This window comes from Anastrepha ludens, chromosome 3 (genome assembly GCF_028408465.1).
Source record: "Anastrepha ludens isolate Willacy chromosome 3, idAnaLude1.1, whole genome shotgun sequence".
NCBI classification, from domain to species: Eukaryota; Metazoa; Arthropoda; class Insecta; order Diptera; family Tephritidae; genus Anastrepha; species Anastrepha ludens.
This window is the reverse complement of record NC_071499.1, coordinates 21,288,673-21,305,675: the sequence shown is the minus strand read 5'-3', so window position 1 is coordinate 21,305,675 and position 17,003 is coordinate 21,288,673. Positions and strand designations below refer to the sequence as shown.

The 17,003-nt window shown below is 38.3% G+C and overlaps 1 protein-coding gene across 1 annotated transcript in view; it reads left to right on the top strand.

The window, feature by feature from the left end:
• Window positions 1-8,256, top strand: part of LOC128857128 (D-2-hydroxyglutarate dehydrogenase, mitochondrial) — a 32,615-nt gene extending 24,359 nt beyond the window's left edge. Inside the window, exons 6-8 of the mRNA XM_054092705.1 lie at window positions 7,201-7,330; window positions 7,426-7,748; window positions 7,825-8,256. Coding sequence (XP_053948680.1) covers window positions 7,201-7,330; window positions 7,426-7,748; window positions 7,825-8,075 — 704 coding nt within the window. The 3' untranslated portion in view covers window positions 8,076-8,256. The remainder of the gene's footprint in view (window positions 1-7,200; window positions 7,331-7,425; window positions 7,749-7,824) is intronic.
• Window positions 8,257-17,003: the final 8,747 nt, after the last annotated feature.

Sequence of the window (17,003 nt, the reverse complement as noted above, 5' to 3'; positions counted from 1 at the left end):
ACAGTAAAAGCCTAAGACCCAAATCTTTATGCAAAATACGGTGTAATGACGTTTGTGGAATGCCTAATTCCAAATAACGACGAGGAATGGACACACCTGGGTTTTCTTCAGTACTTTCCACTACAACAGCAATATTTTCGGCTGTTCTTGAGCGACGTGCACGGGTTTTATTCTTCACCTCACTAACTTGTCCCAACAGCTCCAATGTCGAATTTTTTCACCAATTTCTCTATTGCGATCCAACAAGGTGCCTCACGACGACCCAAAAATGTTCGAATTTTACGAACCGTCTCTTCCAAATGTTCACCATTTTTATAGTGAATTTTAAAAATTTCGAAGCATTGTTTAGGCGTGTATCATTCCATTTTTATTAATGGCTTGTTTTCTACTTGTCAAATATTAAAAAAAAGGACAGCTTCAAAAGTGACATCTACCGAAATAGCGGGCTATTCAAAATAACTCCTTTTATTGTAAAATCCTTTATTTAGTAGGTCCACCATCATTACTAGTCACTACTTGAAGGCGTCGAGACATTGATCCAACTGGTTGTGTGACCTTTTCCTGCGGTATTTGGTTCCATGCCTCCATGTCCTCTTTTTTTTAGCGATTTTGCCTCAGTTACTATACTTTGGCGAATTTTTCTCTTCAAAAGTTCCCAAGCGTGCTCTATCGGATTTAAATCTGGACTCTGCAGCGATGTATTTAGTTTCTGGGTGCTTAATATAAGAGCCATTCTTTGGCAATTAGTGCAGTATGCTTAGGGGCATTCTCTTGTTGGAAAACCCAATTTTGCCCAAGACCCAAGCTTTTTACTGATGACCTTAAACGAGATTCCAACTTGTTTTCATATTTATATCAGTCTCTAGTACCTTCAATATAGGTCATCTTTGTAACGCCAGACGCAGCTATGGCTCCACAAACCATTACGCTACCATCGCTGTCCTTGACAGTATGTAGCAAATTTTTAATTTCCATATCCGCATTTCTTCTCCTCCTTAAATATATTGAACTTCGATACATTTATAAATAAAATTTTAGAACAGAAATCCATTCCCTTGCCAATATGTCCCCCTTCAAGCTCAAGCCGAAGGCGACAGGTTTTTCTGAAATCAGAGGCTTTTCACGTGGTGTCCTGCTGAAATATTCGCTATAATTAAGATATCTTTTAAAAGTTCTTGGATGAATATTTTTTCCGAATGTCTCAATGGATTGGACCGATTTCGGAGCACTAATTTCTCGAATTTTTGTTGACGTCTCTTCAAATGTAGCTTACATCTCTTCTGGACAGCTTATTTCGGCAGTCGCGAGCGACCAGTCGGTTCACTTTTTATTTTCATACGACTTAGTCTCTTCGCAGTTTTTAATAATCGTTTGTACCGCTGCTCGACTTAAATTTGCTAGTTTTTCAAATTTCGCCGTAAGGTTTATTTTTCTGCTGTATGTACATTTAAGTCCTTCACTGTAACATCTGCAAAATTAGTAAGTGCTTCCTGAAAAGGCCAGATCAGGAATTAGCAAAGATCGACACCAGGACTGACATGACTTGGCATGACTGAATGTGTATCACACTACGTGGGGACAACATATGACCACCAAAGTCATGAATAATAGCTCGTGTGCGTACCGAACCTTGTTGGGCTATTGCATCATATCTTTAGATTAGATTTGTGAAAATTCTTCTTCTACTGGATTGACGCTATAACCGCTTAAGCGATTTTGGTGCCGAGTTTAACCCTGACTTCGACTTTTCAGTGTAACCAATAAAAAAGATCTAGCGGGATCTAACTATGCAGCTCCCAGTTGGCCCATTTGCCATCACAAAATTGTTATTAGCTCGGCTATCGAAGTTGGCGTGTAAAACGCCTGTGTTCATGCGCTGTGCGACATAACCCATCATCCATCTTAAACTAAAGAACTACCAACCTCAGCCCTCAAAAAGTAACCAATGCGTTTCTAATAGTAAAATTCGCAAAATACTGCCACTCTCATGAGGATGCATGAACCCTCTATCTGCCGAGATGAGTCCTAATTTATCATCCAAATCGGAGCTCCAAATAGGGCTACTTTAAGGCACAAACTGAAAAGTGATGGTCATTTTCGAATGCTCATAGGGCTGGTCTGTGAAGTAGTATGTTTTTGAGATGGTAAGTCGATGTTCTAGAGTTAAATTGCATACTTTCGGCTCCAGAAGCCTTGCCATATTGTCGTTGGGACGTACCGAACGGCGGTGGAAGTGATGAGTTTTGTTCAATAGTAAGCTAGTTTCATATAATTTTTAGACAAACTTGCATGGGGGGTGTTTTAGGACAATAATTTAAAGATGTGGTCGCCAACCCGTCGATCGCGAGCTACGGGTAGCTCGGAAAGGCAATTCTGGTAGCTCGCGCTGCTCACGTTGCAAAAAATCCAAAAGTCTGAAAATCATACCAGTATTAGCAAATTTCAGAAATTTTCATAATAAATAGATAAACAGCGGCAACAATGCGGTAAACGATTTCGCGCCGACAAACACGACGCGAAGTCGCGTCTCCGTTCTAGGATCGGCTGGAACCGATTAGCGTGTTCGAGAATTTTTTGGTTTCATATATACGCAATGCACGTCGACATTGCGCTCAGTTTAATACTGAACGCCATTATCAACGTTCTGCGTGCAGCGGTTGGGTTAGAGTTCGAAACATTATGGCAAGCAGTAGTAAGAAGGCGAAGACATACCATTTCCATTCGGAATGGGAAGAACAATACTTCTTCACAGAAGTTAAAGGCAAAAGTGTTTGTTTGTTATGTAATACATCTGTGTCAGTTGCTAAAAAAGGAAATATTGAGAGGCATCATAAAACTGTACATTCGAATTTTGAGAAGGCATTCCCGTTAAATTCTGCTACCAGAAAAGAAAAACTGAAACATTTAATAATCCAGTTAATTGGACAACAGTCAATATTTTTGAAAACAATCGACAAAAATAAGGCTGCAACTGAAGCATCTTATCGTGTTTCCCAGATAATTGCACAAAAGAAAAAACCTTATGAAGACGGGGAAATCATAAAACAAGCATTTTTGGAAGCTGAAGATTCTTTATTCGCCAACTTTAGAAATAAAGACGAAATAGTGTCTGCTATAAAATCTATGCAACTTTCTGCTAATACAGTGATGAGGCGAGTAGAAGTAATGAGCAATGATATTTTTTTACAGTTAAGAAGTGACTTAGATAACTGTATTTATTTTTCACTGCAACTGGATGAATCAACAGATGTAGTTGACACCTCACAGATGGCCATATTTGTCAGGACGGCTTTTAGTGATTTTCCATTAAAGAAGATCTTTTGAAGTTTATTCCACTCAAAGGACATACTACTGGGCTAGAGCTGTTTTCTCATTTAAAAAATCTCATCTCTTCTGAGAAAATTCCAATATCAAAAATGGTAGGCCTGACAACTGACGGTGCTCCAGCTATGGTGGGTTGTGATAAGGGGCTCGTGGCGCTATGTCATAAGGATGAAAGTTTTCCACAATTTCTTAGTTACCATTGTATTATACATTAGCAAGCATTATGTGGAAATTTTCTTAACTTGAACAACGTTATGAAACTGGTGGTGAAAATTGTGAATAAGATTAGAGCTCAAGCGTTACAAAGAAGATTATTTAAAACCTTGGCTGATGAAATTGACTGTAAATACGGAGAGCTACTTCTTCACTCTGAAGTACGATGGTGAAGCAGAGGACGAGTGCTCAAACGTTTCAATGATGTCCTGCCTGCTATACTCCAATTTTTCAAAGAACGCGATGAACCGATTCCTGAACTGGAAAATTCGACTTGGCTCAGAGATTTTGGTTTTCTTGTGGACATTACAGAGAATTTAAATGAGCTTAACTTGCAGCTTCAAGGCAGGGATATAGAATTAGCGGAAATGATTTCTGATATAAATGCATTTATTACAAAACTTGAGTTTTGGGAACAAAACCCAAAAAACCGCGATACTAAGCATTTTCCTATTCTTTCCGAAAAGATATCCAAAAATCTATTAGAGCCCTATGACAGTAAATATCATATGGAAATAGTTTCTAACTTGAAGGAAAACTTCAAAAATCGTTTCAAGGATTTCAGCAAAATTGCTTTAGTGACGCAATTTGTTATTTCACCCTTCATGGACATTGATATACAACAGTTTGCAACTTGTGTTATGAACAACTTTGGCGAAGACATTGCTGTGACAGAAATGGAACTGATTGCTTTTCAAAGTGACTTGACTTTAAAATCTTTAGGTTCAAATACAAAATGTATATGGACTTTAGTAAGTCAAGATAAGTATTCAGTTTTATGTCGTGTTGCGTTGAAAGTGAAAGCGTTATTCAGTTCAACTTATTTGTGTGAATCTTCTTTTTCCAATATGAAATTTATTAAAAATAAATACCGCAATCGGCTTACAGACATACATTTGGATAACTGTATTCGAATGTCTGTATCAAATTATACTGCAAATATTAAAAAAATTATCGATGAGTCAGAATGTCAACCTTCTCATTAAATATGCTCTTTTTATCTGCCCATATTTTATTCATATAATAATGTACTATTACTGTTTTGTGGTTTTTTTAAGTCGCTTGTGATTTGTTACGATAGTCATAAGTTTATTATATATAGAACGTATATTAGTAAAACAAATACATGCATGTATTGTATGTCGAATATAACTGTGTATTATTTAATTTATGTTGGCTTGTGCAAGTAGCTCGCTGTTTATTTCAAAATCTTGAAAGTAGCTCAACACATTATAAAGGTTGGCGACCACTGTTTTATAGCAACTAGACGCTATAAATTTACAAGGTGAAGTCCAACACAGGAGCTTTGTTCTGATAACTTCGAGTTTATTTATTCAAAATAGTCCCCTCTCGCCTCGATACACTGTTTTGTCGATCTAAAAGCTTTTTGAAAGAGTGCTTTGGGTCATTGAAGGACATTCCTTCAAGATGTCAGTACACATCTTTTGGATGGCCTCTACGAACACAAAACGATTTCCTTTTATGGCCAAATGCAGTTTTCTGAATAGGTAGAATCCACAGGGAGCCATATCAGGCGAATACGGTGAGTGATTGATGATTAAAATGCAATTTGTAGTTGAAAAATCAGTCACAAGAGTGGATCGATGAGATGGTGCATTATTGTGCAATATGCGCTAGCTTCCTCCTTCGCGGTATTCAGGGAGATGCAACAAACGCTTCAAAACGCCAAGATAGAAAATTGCATTGACGGTTTGGCCCGTTGGCACGAACTGTTTGTGGGCAATTCGCTTGGAATCGTAAAAACAAATGAGCATCGACTTGATTTTTGACATCTCCAAATGCGATTTTTTGGGTGGTGGCTCGTCTGGGGCCTTTCATTCGGTACTTTGACGCTTAGTTTCAGGTTCATGTTGGAAACACCACGTTTTATCACCAGTTACAATGTTGTTAAGAGGGCGTCCATAAATTACGTGAGATGTTTAAGGGGGGGGGAGGGATTCGAGTCAAATCTCATCTAATCTTACGTTGGAGAGAGGGGGGGTCTCGGCAAATATCACGCAATTTTTTTTCTGATTGAAACAAAAAAATTGTACATGCTTAAGATTTAATCTCAAGCGTAATCGTAGCATGATTAAGATCATTCACTAATTCGTTCGAAAGAAAATAATTTCATTCATACTTCGACGTTATACATTACTACTGTCAAACCACCATATTTGTTTTATACCAAATAGCTCAATTTAATCTGAATTTGCGGTACAGTGTAGCCCGTCGGTTGTTTTTTGCGCCACTATGAGCCGAACGCTCTATCACTCAGGTTGACGTTTGACAATTCCGGACTTTAAAGAACATGACGGAAAATCATTTGCTCCATTTCTAATACGCGTACCGATTCAACCGCTGAATGCCTTCATCAGCACGCCTATTGATCTCTATTGCCCAAGTATACGTGATGATTTAGAGAAAATATGCTGCAGTACATGCGGTATTTACTTCGCATCTATCACAAGAGCTGCAGAGCACAGGAGAGCAGCTCACATTGCACCAGCTAAGCAAGCGCGTATGTTCCGCAAAGTGCGACCCTCACGGATTGTCACAAGACGAGCTAATGAGTTACTGTGCACAAGCGTCAACGGCTTAGAGTGGCTAGATCAGAACGAAGTTGAAGGAGCAGATGATTTTACTGAAAATCATATGGACATGTTGGTCCCAATAGTCTCTCTTGAAACCGCGCATGATTCTCTGGACTGAATTAGAGTAGATATTCTTTTTTTAATCGCAGTAGTTACGATTTAAGTCTTCTATTGTTAAATTTTTATTACACTTATAACTCTCAGCAATATTGATTACTAGTCTTAACTAGTCGTAAATAAAAGCACGAAGCAAATTTTTTTTCTTTTTACAATAACAATCCAACGCGTTTACATAAGAAACCCACATTTTGAAAAATCTCACGTGAGATTGGGGGATGGGGAGGGGGTTGAATAAAATCTCACGACATCTCACCAGGGGGGAGGGAGGGTCAGAAAATTGAAAAAAACACCTCACGTAATTTATGGGGTCTTTCGAATGTTGAATTATGAGCAGTTTTTGATCCTCAGTTAACTTTTGCGGAATGAAACGTGCACAGACCTTTCGTAAGCTCAAATGATAAGTTAAAATACGATAAATCGATGTTTTGGAGATATTCAACTCCGATTCCATGAATTTCAACAATGATTTCGATTCATTTTTGATAAATCCACGAACAATTTCGATGGAGTTTTCGGTGATTACTGATTTTGGGCGGCCCGTATGTTCATTGCCATTTATGTCCTCACGTCCTCATGTCCTGAAACATGTAAACCACTCATGAACTCTGGCACGAGATTGACACTCATCGCCATAAACTTTTTTCATCAATTCAAATGTTTCGGTAAACGTTTTACTGATTTTAAAACAAAATTTGATATTAGCTTTTTGTTCGAAACTCATTTTTGTACCGATGACACAAACATACTGACACTTTAGACGCAATAACTTCGCTGCCACTAAACCGAATATCACTAAGCTTTCACAGAAAGTCAGCTCGGGATGTAACTTCCAACGCACTGACTCATGAAATAGATGGCGCCATCAAAACATCAGTCTCGTTTATTTTGGACTTCACCTTGTATATTAAAATTATATTCAAACCTCTACTTTCTTCCTTTTCATATGCAGGTTTGCCTTCCTTCGACGATGTGCTTAAAACTTTCCACAATTCCCGGAAATTTTTGGGTGAAATCCTGTCCTCATGCGAAATGGTCGATGCTCAGTCCTTAGACGCCAGCGTTAATCACTTCAAGCTCAAGTAAACAATTTTTTTATAGATATTAAATTTAAAAAATATTTTTATACGATTTATACAAAAAACAATTTCTGTTACTTTTTCCCCTCCTATTCCAGTTCCCCGATCGAGGGCTATCCCTTTTATATGTTGATTGAAACTTCCGGCAGCAATGCCGAACATGACATGGAAAAGTTCAATCGCTTCTTGGAAAATGGTATGGAGAAAGGACAGATTGTCGATGGCACCATCACGGGCGAGGTGAGTAAAATGCAAGAGATTTGGAAATTGCGCGAACTGGTACCCGTTGCGCTTGTGGAGGATGGCTTCTGCTTCAAATACGACATCTCATTGCCGTTACGTGAATTTTATCACATAGTCGATGTGATGAAGGAGCGCGTGGGCGGTTTGGCCACACGCGTTTGTGGTTACGGACATTTAGGTGAGATTTTCATGCAATATTCGAAATTTATAGCTTGAATTTACCACTTAAAACCCTTTCACCCTTCCACATATAGGCGATTCAAATTTGCATCTGAATATCTGCTGCACGGAATTCACTCAGGAAATCTACAAATGCATTGAACCCTTCGTCTATGAGTATACGGCGCAGGTTAAGGGTAGCGTCAGCGCTGAGCATGGCATTGGTTTTCTGAAAAAGAACTATCTGAAGTATAGTAAAAGCCCAGCGGCCATAGTGAAGATGCGTGAGATGAAACAACTTTTAGATCCCAACGGCATTTTGAACCCATACAAAGTGCTGAACTGAAAAGGGGCAGGACAATATACTCAAACTACGAAGTTTAAAAATAACTATCGAGAACACTTCCATACTTGCTTTGGATAAGAATATGTAAACACTTATTATATTAAGTTAGTTGTACAGTTAGCATGAACATATTTGGTTATTAACTCAAAAGTGAAATACAAATGTATGGTAAATAAACGAAAACGAACAGTCGCGTTTACTTATTTTACGATAATTATAATCTTCCTGATTGGTTGAGTTTAACAAAGCGCGCCAATCGTTTCTTTCTCTCATCAAGTGAAGCGAAGTCTTCTACATCTGGTCTTTCCAACGTAGATGAGGCCTTCCATTTCCTCCGCTACCACCAGCAGGTACCGCATTGAATACTTTCAGAGTCGGAGCGTTTGTATCCATTCGGACTACATGACCCATCCAGCGTAGCCTTCTTCTTTTTAATTGGCGCGATAACCGCTTACGCGATTTTGGCCGAGTTTAACAAAGCGCGCCAGCCGTTTCTATCTCGTGCTAACCGGCGCCAGTTGGACACATCAAGCGAAGCCAAATCCTTCCCCATCTGATCTCTCCAACGCAGATGAGGCCTTCCACTTCCTTCGCTGCCACCAGTTGGTACCGCATCGAATACATTCAGTGCTGGAGCGTTTTTATCCATTCGGATGACATGAAGCAGCCAACGAAGCCGCTGGATCTTTATTCGTTGCGCTATGTCTATGTCGTCGTAAAGCTCATGCAGCTCATTGTTCTATCGCCTGTGATACTCGCCGTTGCCAACGTGTAAAGGATCAAAAATCGTCCACAGAATCTTTCTCTTAAATCAAGGCGCATTCATTAAAGCTGGTGGCAATAGTCTATTGCCAATAGACCAACAACAATGTTTGTACGTTTGATTGTCAAAGCAAAGTATTGGGAAACTATGAAACAAATAATGAATTCGCCTTGTTTCATTCTGAGCTGACAGCCACATGGACACAGCGAAAAAAAACTCAGCTGATGTACCAACACCACCTTTAACAGATTCGCCTTGTCTCAAACACTCCAAGGAACGCCATCTTTACTACGAAAATTATAGTAACTACTCTTTTTATGTATGAGACTCTATATCACATAGGAGGTTTGCGCCATTGTACAGAAATAGAAGTAAACACATTCTTCCTCTTCCTATTTTTTGACAGACACCCAAAGTGTGAGTTTAAGGGGCGCCTAAGAGGATTTTTGTTTTTTTTTTCTGGGATGACGCCTGTGAAGAGGAGACTCTCATGAGTACTGCTATACCGGCATATCAGCATGCGCGACTTGTAGCTCCACAGCTCCTCTATCCTCTCCACTATCGACCACTCTCCCCGCGGAATTGCCAAAACGGTACTACCTCACAGGGCTGATTAGCTCAAAGGTTCCTAATTATTGTTGACGTCTACAAAAGTCTGCGTGTCTTAGCTCATTATGAATATATGTCACAAGCACACAGATTCCTTTCCAATTATCAGCTGACTTTAGCATAAAGTCTACAATATTTTCTCCGTTTAAGATTCCAAAGGTGTCGGCAACATGGCGTGGGCATTGGAATGAGACATGATCGCCATCTTCTTCCTTTTCCGTGCAGATTAGGCAGTTTGCTGAGCTGTCATGGCCAAATGTATGCACGTATTTTTTTAAATACCTCTTGCCCTGCAAGCGATTGAGTTAGGTAGTAATTTGCTCCCGCATGGTTCCTTTCTAACCACGTCGTAAGGGTGGGTATTAACTTTTGCGTCCATCTACCTTTAGGTGATTTGTTCCACCGGTCATGCCAGTGGGCGATCAAAATACGCCTTTCTTCTGCTTACATTTTTTTACGCCTTTATCTACCGTCGTGTTCGGATAGCCTTATATGTACTGTCTTCATTTCTTTTGCCAAAATCTCAACCGGAATTAGTCCTGCAATGGCGAAGGAAGCATCATCAGAAATTGTGGGGAAGCCACAGGTAGTCCGCAATGTGCTTAGCCGTTAGAGGAATATTAGTTTTCTTGAATAGCTGTTTATGTTCAATGCGTCAGCCCAGATCGGCCCCGCGTATAAAAGGACTGAACTGACAACCCTAGTATGTAGTAGTAGCCTTTTCCTATGGGTAAGGCCATCGTTGTTTGGCATTATTCGTGCCAGACAGGCCTCCACATTCGATGCTTTCTTCACAGCGTATTCTAGGAGAGTTTTAGATTTTAAACGACTATCTATCATCATCCTTAGGCCTCCATAGGCGGGTTTTGAATTGGTAGTTACCCTCCTAACATTTATATATATACATAATTGGCGCGTACACCCTTTTTGGGTGTTTGGCCGAGCTCCTCCTCTTATTTGTGGCGTGTGTCTTGATGTTGTTCCACAAATGGAGGGACCTACAGTTTCAAACCGACTCCGAACGGCAGATGTTTTTATGAGGAACTTTTTCATGGCAGAAATACACTCGGAGGTTAGCCATTGCCTGCCGAGGGGCGACCGCTATTTTAAAAAGGTTTTTCTTAATTTTGATGTTTCGCCGAGATTCGAACCAACGTTCTCTCTTTTTTACTTTTATTTATTTATAACTAGCTGACACCGCGAACTTTGTTCCGCCCTAGAGGCAATAAAAAAGCAGATTTTTGATTTTATTAAGTTAATTTTTTTATTAATCAAGTATTTCAATGAAGCTTTAATAGATTTCACTCTTCATTTAAGTACCTTATGATACACAACATTTTTCGTTTTATTATCAGGTGCAAGAACAAACAACGCAGATGGTTTTCCGACCCGTGAACATGCCACATATAATATAATTGAGCATTCAGACCACAAACTTTCAAGGATTGGCCTTGTTATTTGTTAATGGTCATGGCGAATGCAAGACGGATCGGAAATTGAAGTCTTTTAAACTCAAACGGAAGATCGGTTGGGATTATCGGGATCCTCGGAATGGGAACTTCTTCACCGTCGAATTTTCCTTTGAGTATCGTCGCGTAAATCACATTGTTCATCAATTTATTTACCACCAAATGCGTACCGTTGCAAAGTTTTGGTGGGCTTATGTTTCACTCTTCCACTAAGGCAGCACAATCCGGGCGTCTCTCCGGAAAACTTCAATACGCCACAATACTCGCAAACAACATTCATTGGCCCAATGCAAACGCTAGGATGCAAGCAGTAATCAGTGCTGCAATCATATCGAATCGCTGCTCGATTCAAATCAGCACTTGATAATTCTCTTCTTGTGCATCGAAAATGATCTACTTATTGATCTCTGTTATTCGCTCGCCGATTTCGCATTGCCAACCGAGCAGTCTCACGGGCTGCCTCGCTTTGCTTTTGTGGTTGAGAAGCACGAAGTCGAGCCATACTAACGCGGCGCTCTTCACGGGCAATTCCTTGTGCTTCTTCAGTTGTTTCATTCGCAATGTTTCGTATCCTTCTTGCATTATGGCTTTGTCGGGAAAGATTCGATCGTCTTGGTCGCGGCTTTGATAATGATGATTCAAAGAGAATAATATACAAATTACAAAATTTATATTATCAAATTTTCTACTTAACCATAGGCAAAATTACGTTTAGCTGTCATTTGCGTTTTATTATTCCATATCAGATGCGCTTTTGTTATACCACATTTTATAATGACTTTACGGAAACGCGTTCGTATGGGATAAAAAGTATCCTATGTCCGTCTCCTGGTTCTAAGCCTCCTCTCCACCAATTTTCAGCCAAATCGGTTCAGCCGTTCTCGAGTTATAAATAGTGTAACTAACATGACTTTCTTTTATAGGTATATATAGATTTATGTGCGCCGCCAAGGCTTTGAAAATTATTTGAAATCTATATATTATATATAAAAATTAAGCCGAAAAAAGTGTGCATTTGTCTGGGGTAATCTCAGCAACGCGTGTAAGGAAAACAATGAAAGTTTCACACATTGTTGGTGCTGCTTTGGCAAAGGTTTCTGTGAAGTTCGATTGAAATCCAATAACGCGTGTGTGTGCGGTGCGTCGGTTAAGTGAGTGTGTTTTTGCTATTTGCCGCACGTATTTTTTGTACCGCACATAGCATGCATTAGAATTGAATACATTTGGGTCGTGTGTGTCTGGGCCGATTATTATGAAATTTGGTATATATATATATTTTTCCACGGTGAAGGTTAGTATAATATGCTTATTGATTCCACTCGCCACCAGGTGGCGCTGCCGAAGGCCAAAACGAGGACCCGGGTAACCTAGGATGTGTTTTTACATTGTGGGTATCAAATCAAAGCCTGAGTGACCAGGGTCTCGAGATATAGCCGAAAAGGTGCACCAAGGTACCCTTGGATGTGTTTGTACAATATGGGTATCAGATGGAAGCTGTTGATGAAAGCTTTTAAGTGACGTAATTTTTACTGCCCGTTTCCGGGATAAAGAAAGGAGATGGAGCGGAGATGGAAGAGGAAAAGAAATAGCTACAGGAAGAGGAAGAGGATGAGGAAGAGGAAGACCACTTATTATTAAAAATTAAAAAAAAAATACTAAAAAAATTTTAAAATGTTACATATGCGCTTATTATATAAACGTTAATCTGAAGTCAGTTATAGTGAAAAATTCATTGTATCATTGCCGGCGTGATTGGTGATCGTTTCCTTAATTTTTTGCAGAAAGGTTATGCTAATATGAGATATTACCTATATCATTCATATATTTACGTATTACCTGTGTACTCACAAATATACGGTTGAAGCAAATATATGTCAGTTTTTTTATTTCGCCTGGAAAAGTTTATATAAATTTAAGAAGAGTAAATATAATTTATTTTATATCAGACTTCACGCAAAAAAGTCATTTGCACCTGAACACATAGCTAGGTTAAAGCGGAGGGGAATAGAACAGTTCTCTTCTCCTTCTCCGCTTTTTCGTACACGACGAAGTGTATGTATCATACGATTGATGTTGTTGTTTATGTGTAAAGGGGAGCGCATCTATGCACATGCTAAACTTGAAAATAGGAGCACCGACTATTATGTTGAGAAACATAAATCAACCACGTCTATGTAATGGCACTCTATTAACAGTTAAGAGATTGATGAATAACGTCATTGAAGTACAATTTTGAATGGAAAATACTCTGGTGAAGACGTTTTACTACCGCGAATACCAATGATACCATCGGATATGCCGTTTGAATTCAAATGTCTTCAATTTCCTGTTCGCCTTGCATTCGCGATTACTATTAATAAGTCACAAGGCCAAACTTTATCAATTTGTGGTATTGATTTAGAATACCCATGTTTTTCTCATGGCCAACTTTATGTTTCATGCTCAAGAGTTGGTAAGCCATCGGTATTGTTCAGTTATTCAACAACGCATGGAAAAACGAAGAATATTGTATACCAAAGAGCATTACAATAAAAAAAGTAATAAAGTAAATCACATCAAACGTTTTTTAATTGCTACTACTATTCAAAACTTCTTTCATTACTATTCATGCGCGAGAATTTTTATAAAAAACACACAGTATTTTTCGGCTTAATTTAATTAATTAATCTAGATTTTTTTAAAGACGACCATCGGAATGGGCGGGTTTTCGCTAGTTTAGTATAAACTGTTTTCAATATTCTCTTTTGATTTCTCTTTAAAAATTTTCAGAAAATGATACTGAAAAAAATTGAGGTAAATACAAGGTGGAGTCCAAAATAAACGAGACTGGCGTCATAAAAATATATTTGATGGCGCCATCTTTTTTATGACTTAGTGCATTGGAAGTTACATCCCTAGCTGACTTCCAGTGAAAGCTTAGTGATATTCGGTTTAGGGGAAGCGAAGTTATTGCGTCTAAAGAGTTAGTATGTTTGTGTCATCGGTACAAAAATGAGTTCCGAGCAAAGATCTGATATCAAATTTTGTTTTAAAATCGGTAAAACGTTTACCGAAACATTTGAATTTATGAAAAGAATTTATGGCGATGATTGTATATCTCGTGTCAGAGTTCATGAGTGGTTTACACGATTCAGAGATGGTTGTGAGGACATAAATGGCATTGAGTATACGGGCCGCCCAAAATCAGTAATTATCGAAAACTCCATCGAAATTGTACGTAAATTTATGAAAATCAACCGAAATCATCGTTAAAATTCATGGAATCGGAGTTGAATATCTCCAAAACATCGATCATTTGAGCGTTTCATTCCGCACAAGTTAACTGAATTCAACATTCAAAAAACCTCATTCAGGCGAGAAAAGAGGGGGAGTTCCTTTACAACATTGTAACTGGTGAGGAAATATAGTGTTTTCAACATGAACCTGAAACTAAGCGTCAAAGTACCACCACCAAAAAAATCGCGTTTGGAGAAGTCAAAAATCAAGTCGATGCTCATTTGTTTTTACGATTCCAAGGGAAATGTCCACAAGGAGTTCCTGCGAACGGGACAAACCGTCAATCCAATTTTCTATCTTGGCGTTTTGAAGCGTTTGTTGGATCGCATTCGTCGAATTCATTTGAATACCGCGAAGGAAGAAGCTGGCGCTTATTGTCTGATAATGCACCATCTCATCGATCCACTTACTGATTTTTTGACTAGAAATCGCATTTTAACCATCAATCACTCACCGTGTTCGCCTGATATGGCTCCCTGTGACTTCTACCTGATCATGAAAGGAAAACGTTTTGCGTTCGTAGATGCCATCCAAATATGTATAAATAAACTCGAAGTTATCAGAACAAAACTCCTGTCGTTTCTATTTTAGCTCAGTCTTGTTTATTTTGAACTTCACCTTGTATATATTTTTTTTATAATTTTGGTAGTTATCCGGTTCCCGTGATTAAATTATAGAAGATTAGGTAAGTAAGCCGCTTTCTCGCTCCCTCTTGACCAATCAGCTAACTTATTGGAATACATGTTGCTATTTTACAAATATACAACTATGTTTGGTGCAAATTATATGACCGGCAACACTGTTTCCATTTTGACGCTTTGCTTTGTTATTATTCGTTGAAAATAATTTTCTAATCGTAAGCAGGTGCACATTGAACTTAAAAAAACTTTTCTTCCAAACGAGTGAAAAATCTTAATAAATCGTTAAGAAAATATAAGATTTGGGGAATAAGTTCGTAGCGTTTTTAACGAAGACTTTTATTTAAACAAAAAACACTTAATGATATCAATGAGTTAATCAATTAAATATTCGCCGCTGCTGTTTACAACCTCTTTCCACCTTTCGACCAATTTATTGACGCCGTTCCGCCAAAAATCGCCTGGTCTGGTGGCAAAGCAGTTGTTGAGCCAGTTTTTAAGGCCCTCTTTGTTATCGAAGGTAACGTCCTTCATATGGTTTGACAGAGAGCGGAAAAGATGGTAATCGGTCAGTGTAAGAAGTGGAGAATACAGCGGATACTGAAGGACCTACCATTCGAGCTCTTGAAGTGCTGCTTTGACGACTTGTGCAACATGGGGCATGGCATTGTCGTGAAGTAGTGTGGTTTGACCATGTCGATCAGCTCTTTTCAGTCAAATAGCCTCATTCATGCGATGTAGCTGGGTAATGTAAAGCTTCTTGTCGACCATGTCATTCTTTTTGAGCATTTCGCAGTGCACCATGCCCTCCCAGTCCCACCAAACACTTATCATGATCTTCTTTGGATGAAGATCCGACTTGACTCTCGGCTTTGGAGCCACGCACTTCTTTCTTTGCTTCATTTTGATGTATAGCCACCATTTCTCATCTCCCGTGACGATTCGCTACAAAAAAATTAAATAACTCAAAAATACAATTAACACCGTTTTGTAGAGCAGAAAGAGTACTATCGAATGAATACTCTCCCTAACTACTAATTACCTACTTTGCGGGAAAGTTTGTTCTCATTTTTCTCCACCCTTCGTACATGCAACCCTATAGGGGGTTAGGGCTAGTCAGAGGCCTGAAAAACGATGATTTTCAATCATTTTTTTCTGCTAGTTAATTGCCTTATTTGACAAAATCATTAATATATCATGTTTCAATTTGACTTTAGCAAAATTTTAACAAACAAAAAAATAATAATAAATGTACAATTTATCGCTGTTTGTGTGGAGCCCGTTTCTCCAGAAGTCCCTTAGGGTGATCATCACAGGCCCTTGGAGATACAACTAAAACCAATCGGGGAAGAGAAATTAGTTTTATTAAAAGATAATTTTGTGCCTGATCTAAGCTTTTTTTTTCAAAATTAACCGGCAGCCTCAAGAAATATTTTTTCAGATTTTCGAGAAAAAAATCGACAGTTAATTGTTAAAAAAAAATCGAAAAATTTCTGAAAAAAAAATCCTTCGATCAGGCATGAGTTTTTTATGTTTTTCAAAAGCAGTATAAATTTTATTGAAATTTACCAAGCGGTTTTTAAGTTACAGTGATCACCAGTTCAAAAAACACAGTTTTGAGAAAAACGCATTTAAAGTTTTGCCATCGGCTCCGGAGCGCCCGAGCGTCCTTTGTTAATTGTTGAATAACTCGAAATTGTCGGATTTCACATCAAATTTTCACACAATATTTCTAAGATATTCTGCTTTAAGAAAATGCAAAAAAATCCAATTTTTTGAAAATTCTGACTACCCCTAACCCCATAATTGAATCTTGCCGGATTACGTTAAAAATTATTAATTTCTTTTTTTAATAAAGCATAAAGTATAATTTGGTTGACGCTTGTGAAGGGAAATTAAAAAATAAGGTTAAAAATATCGATTTGTAAACATTTTATAACAAATTTACGGAAAATTGCATTTTCCCATGGGAATTCAGTGTCCAGTTTTAAAGCGTTCTTGGCACGGGCAAATATTAAACAAATAAAAATAAAGCGGTAAGCATCAAGAAAAACATTTTTTTTTGGACCATCCTAATGAACATACATACATACATACATTATTTTGTTGTTAGAAAGCTTCGCATTATGTCAAATACAAATAGGCATTAATTTACACAAATAAACGCTAAAGA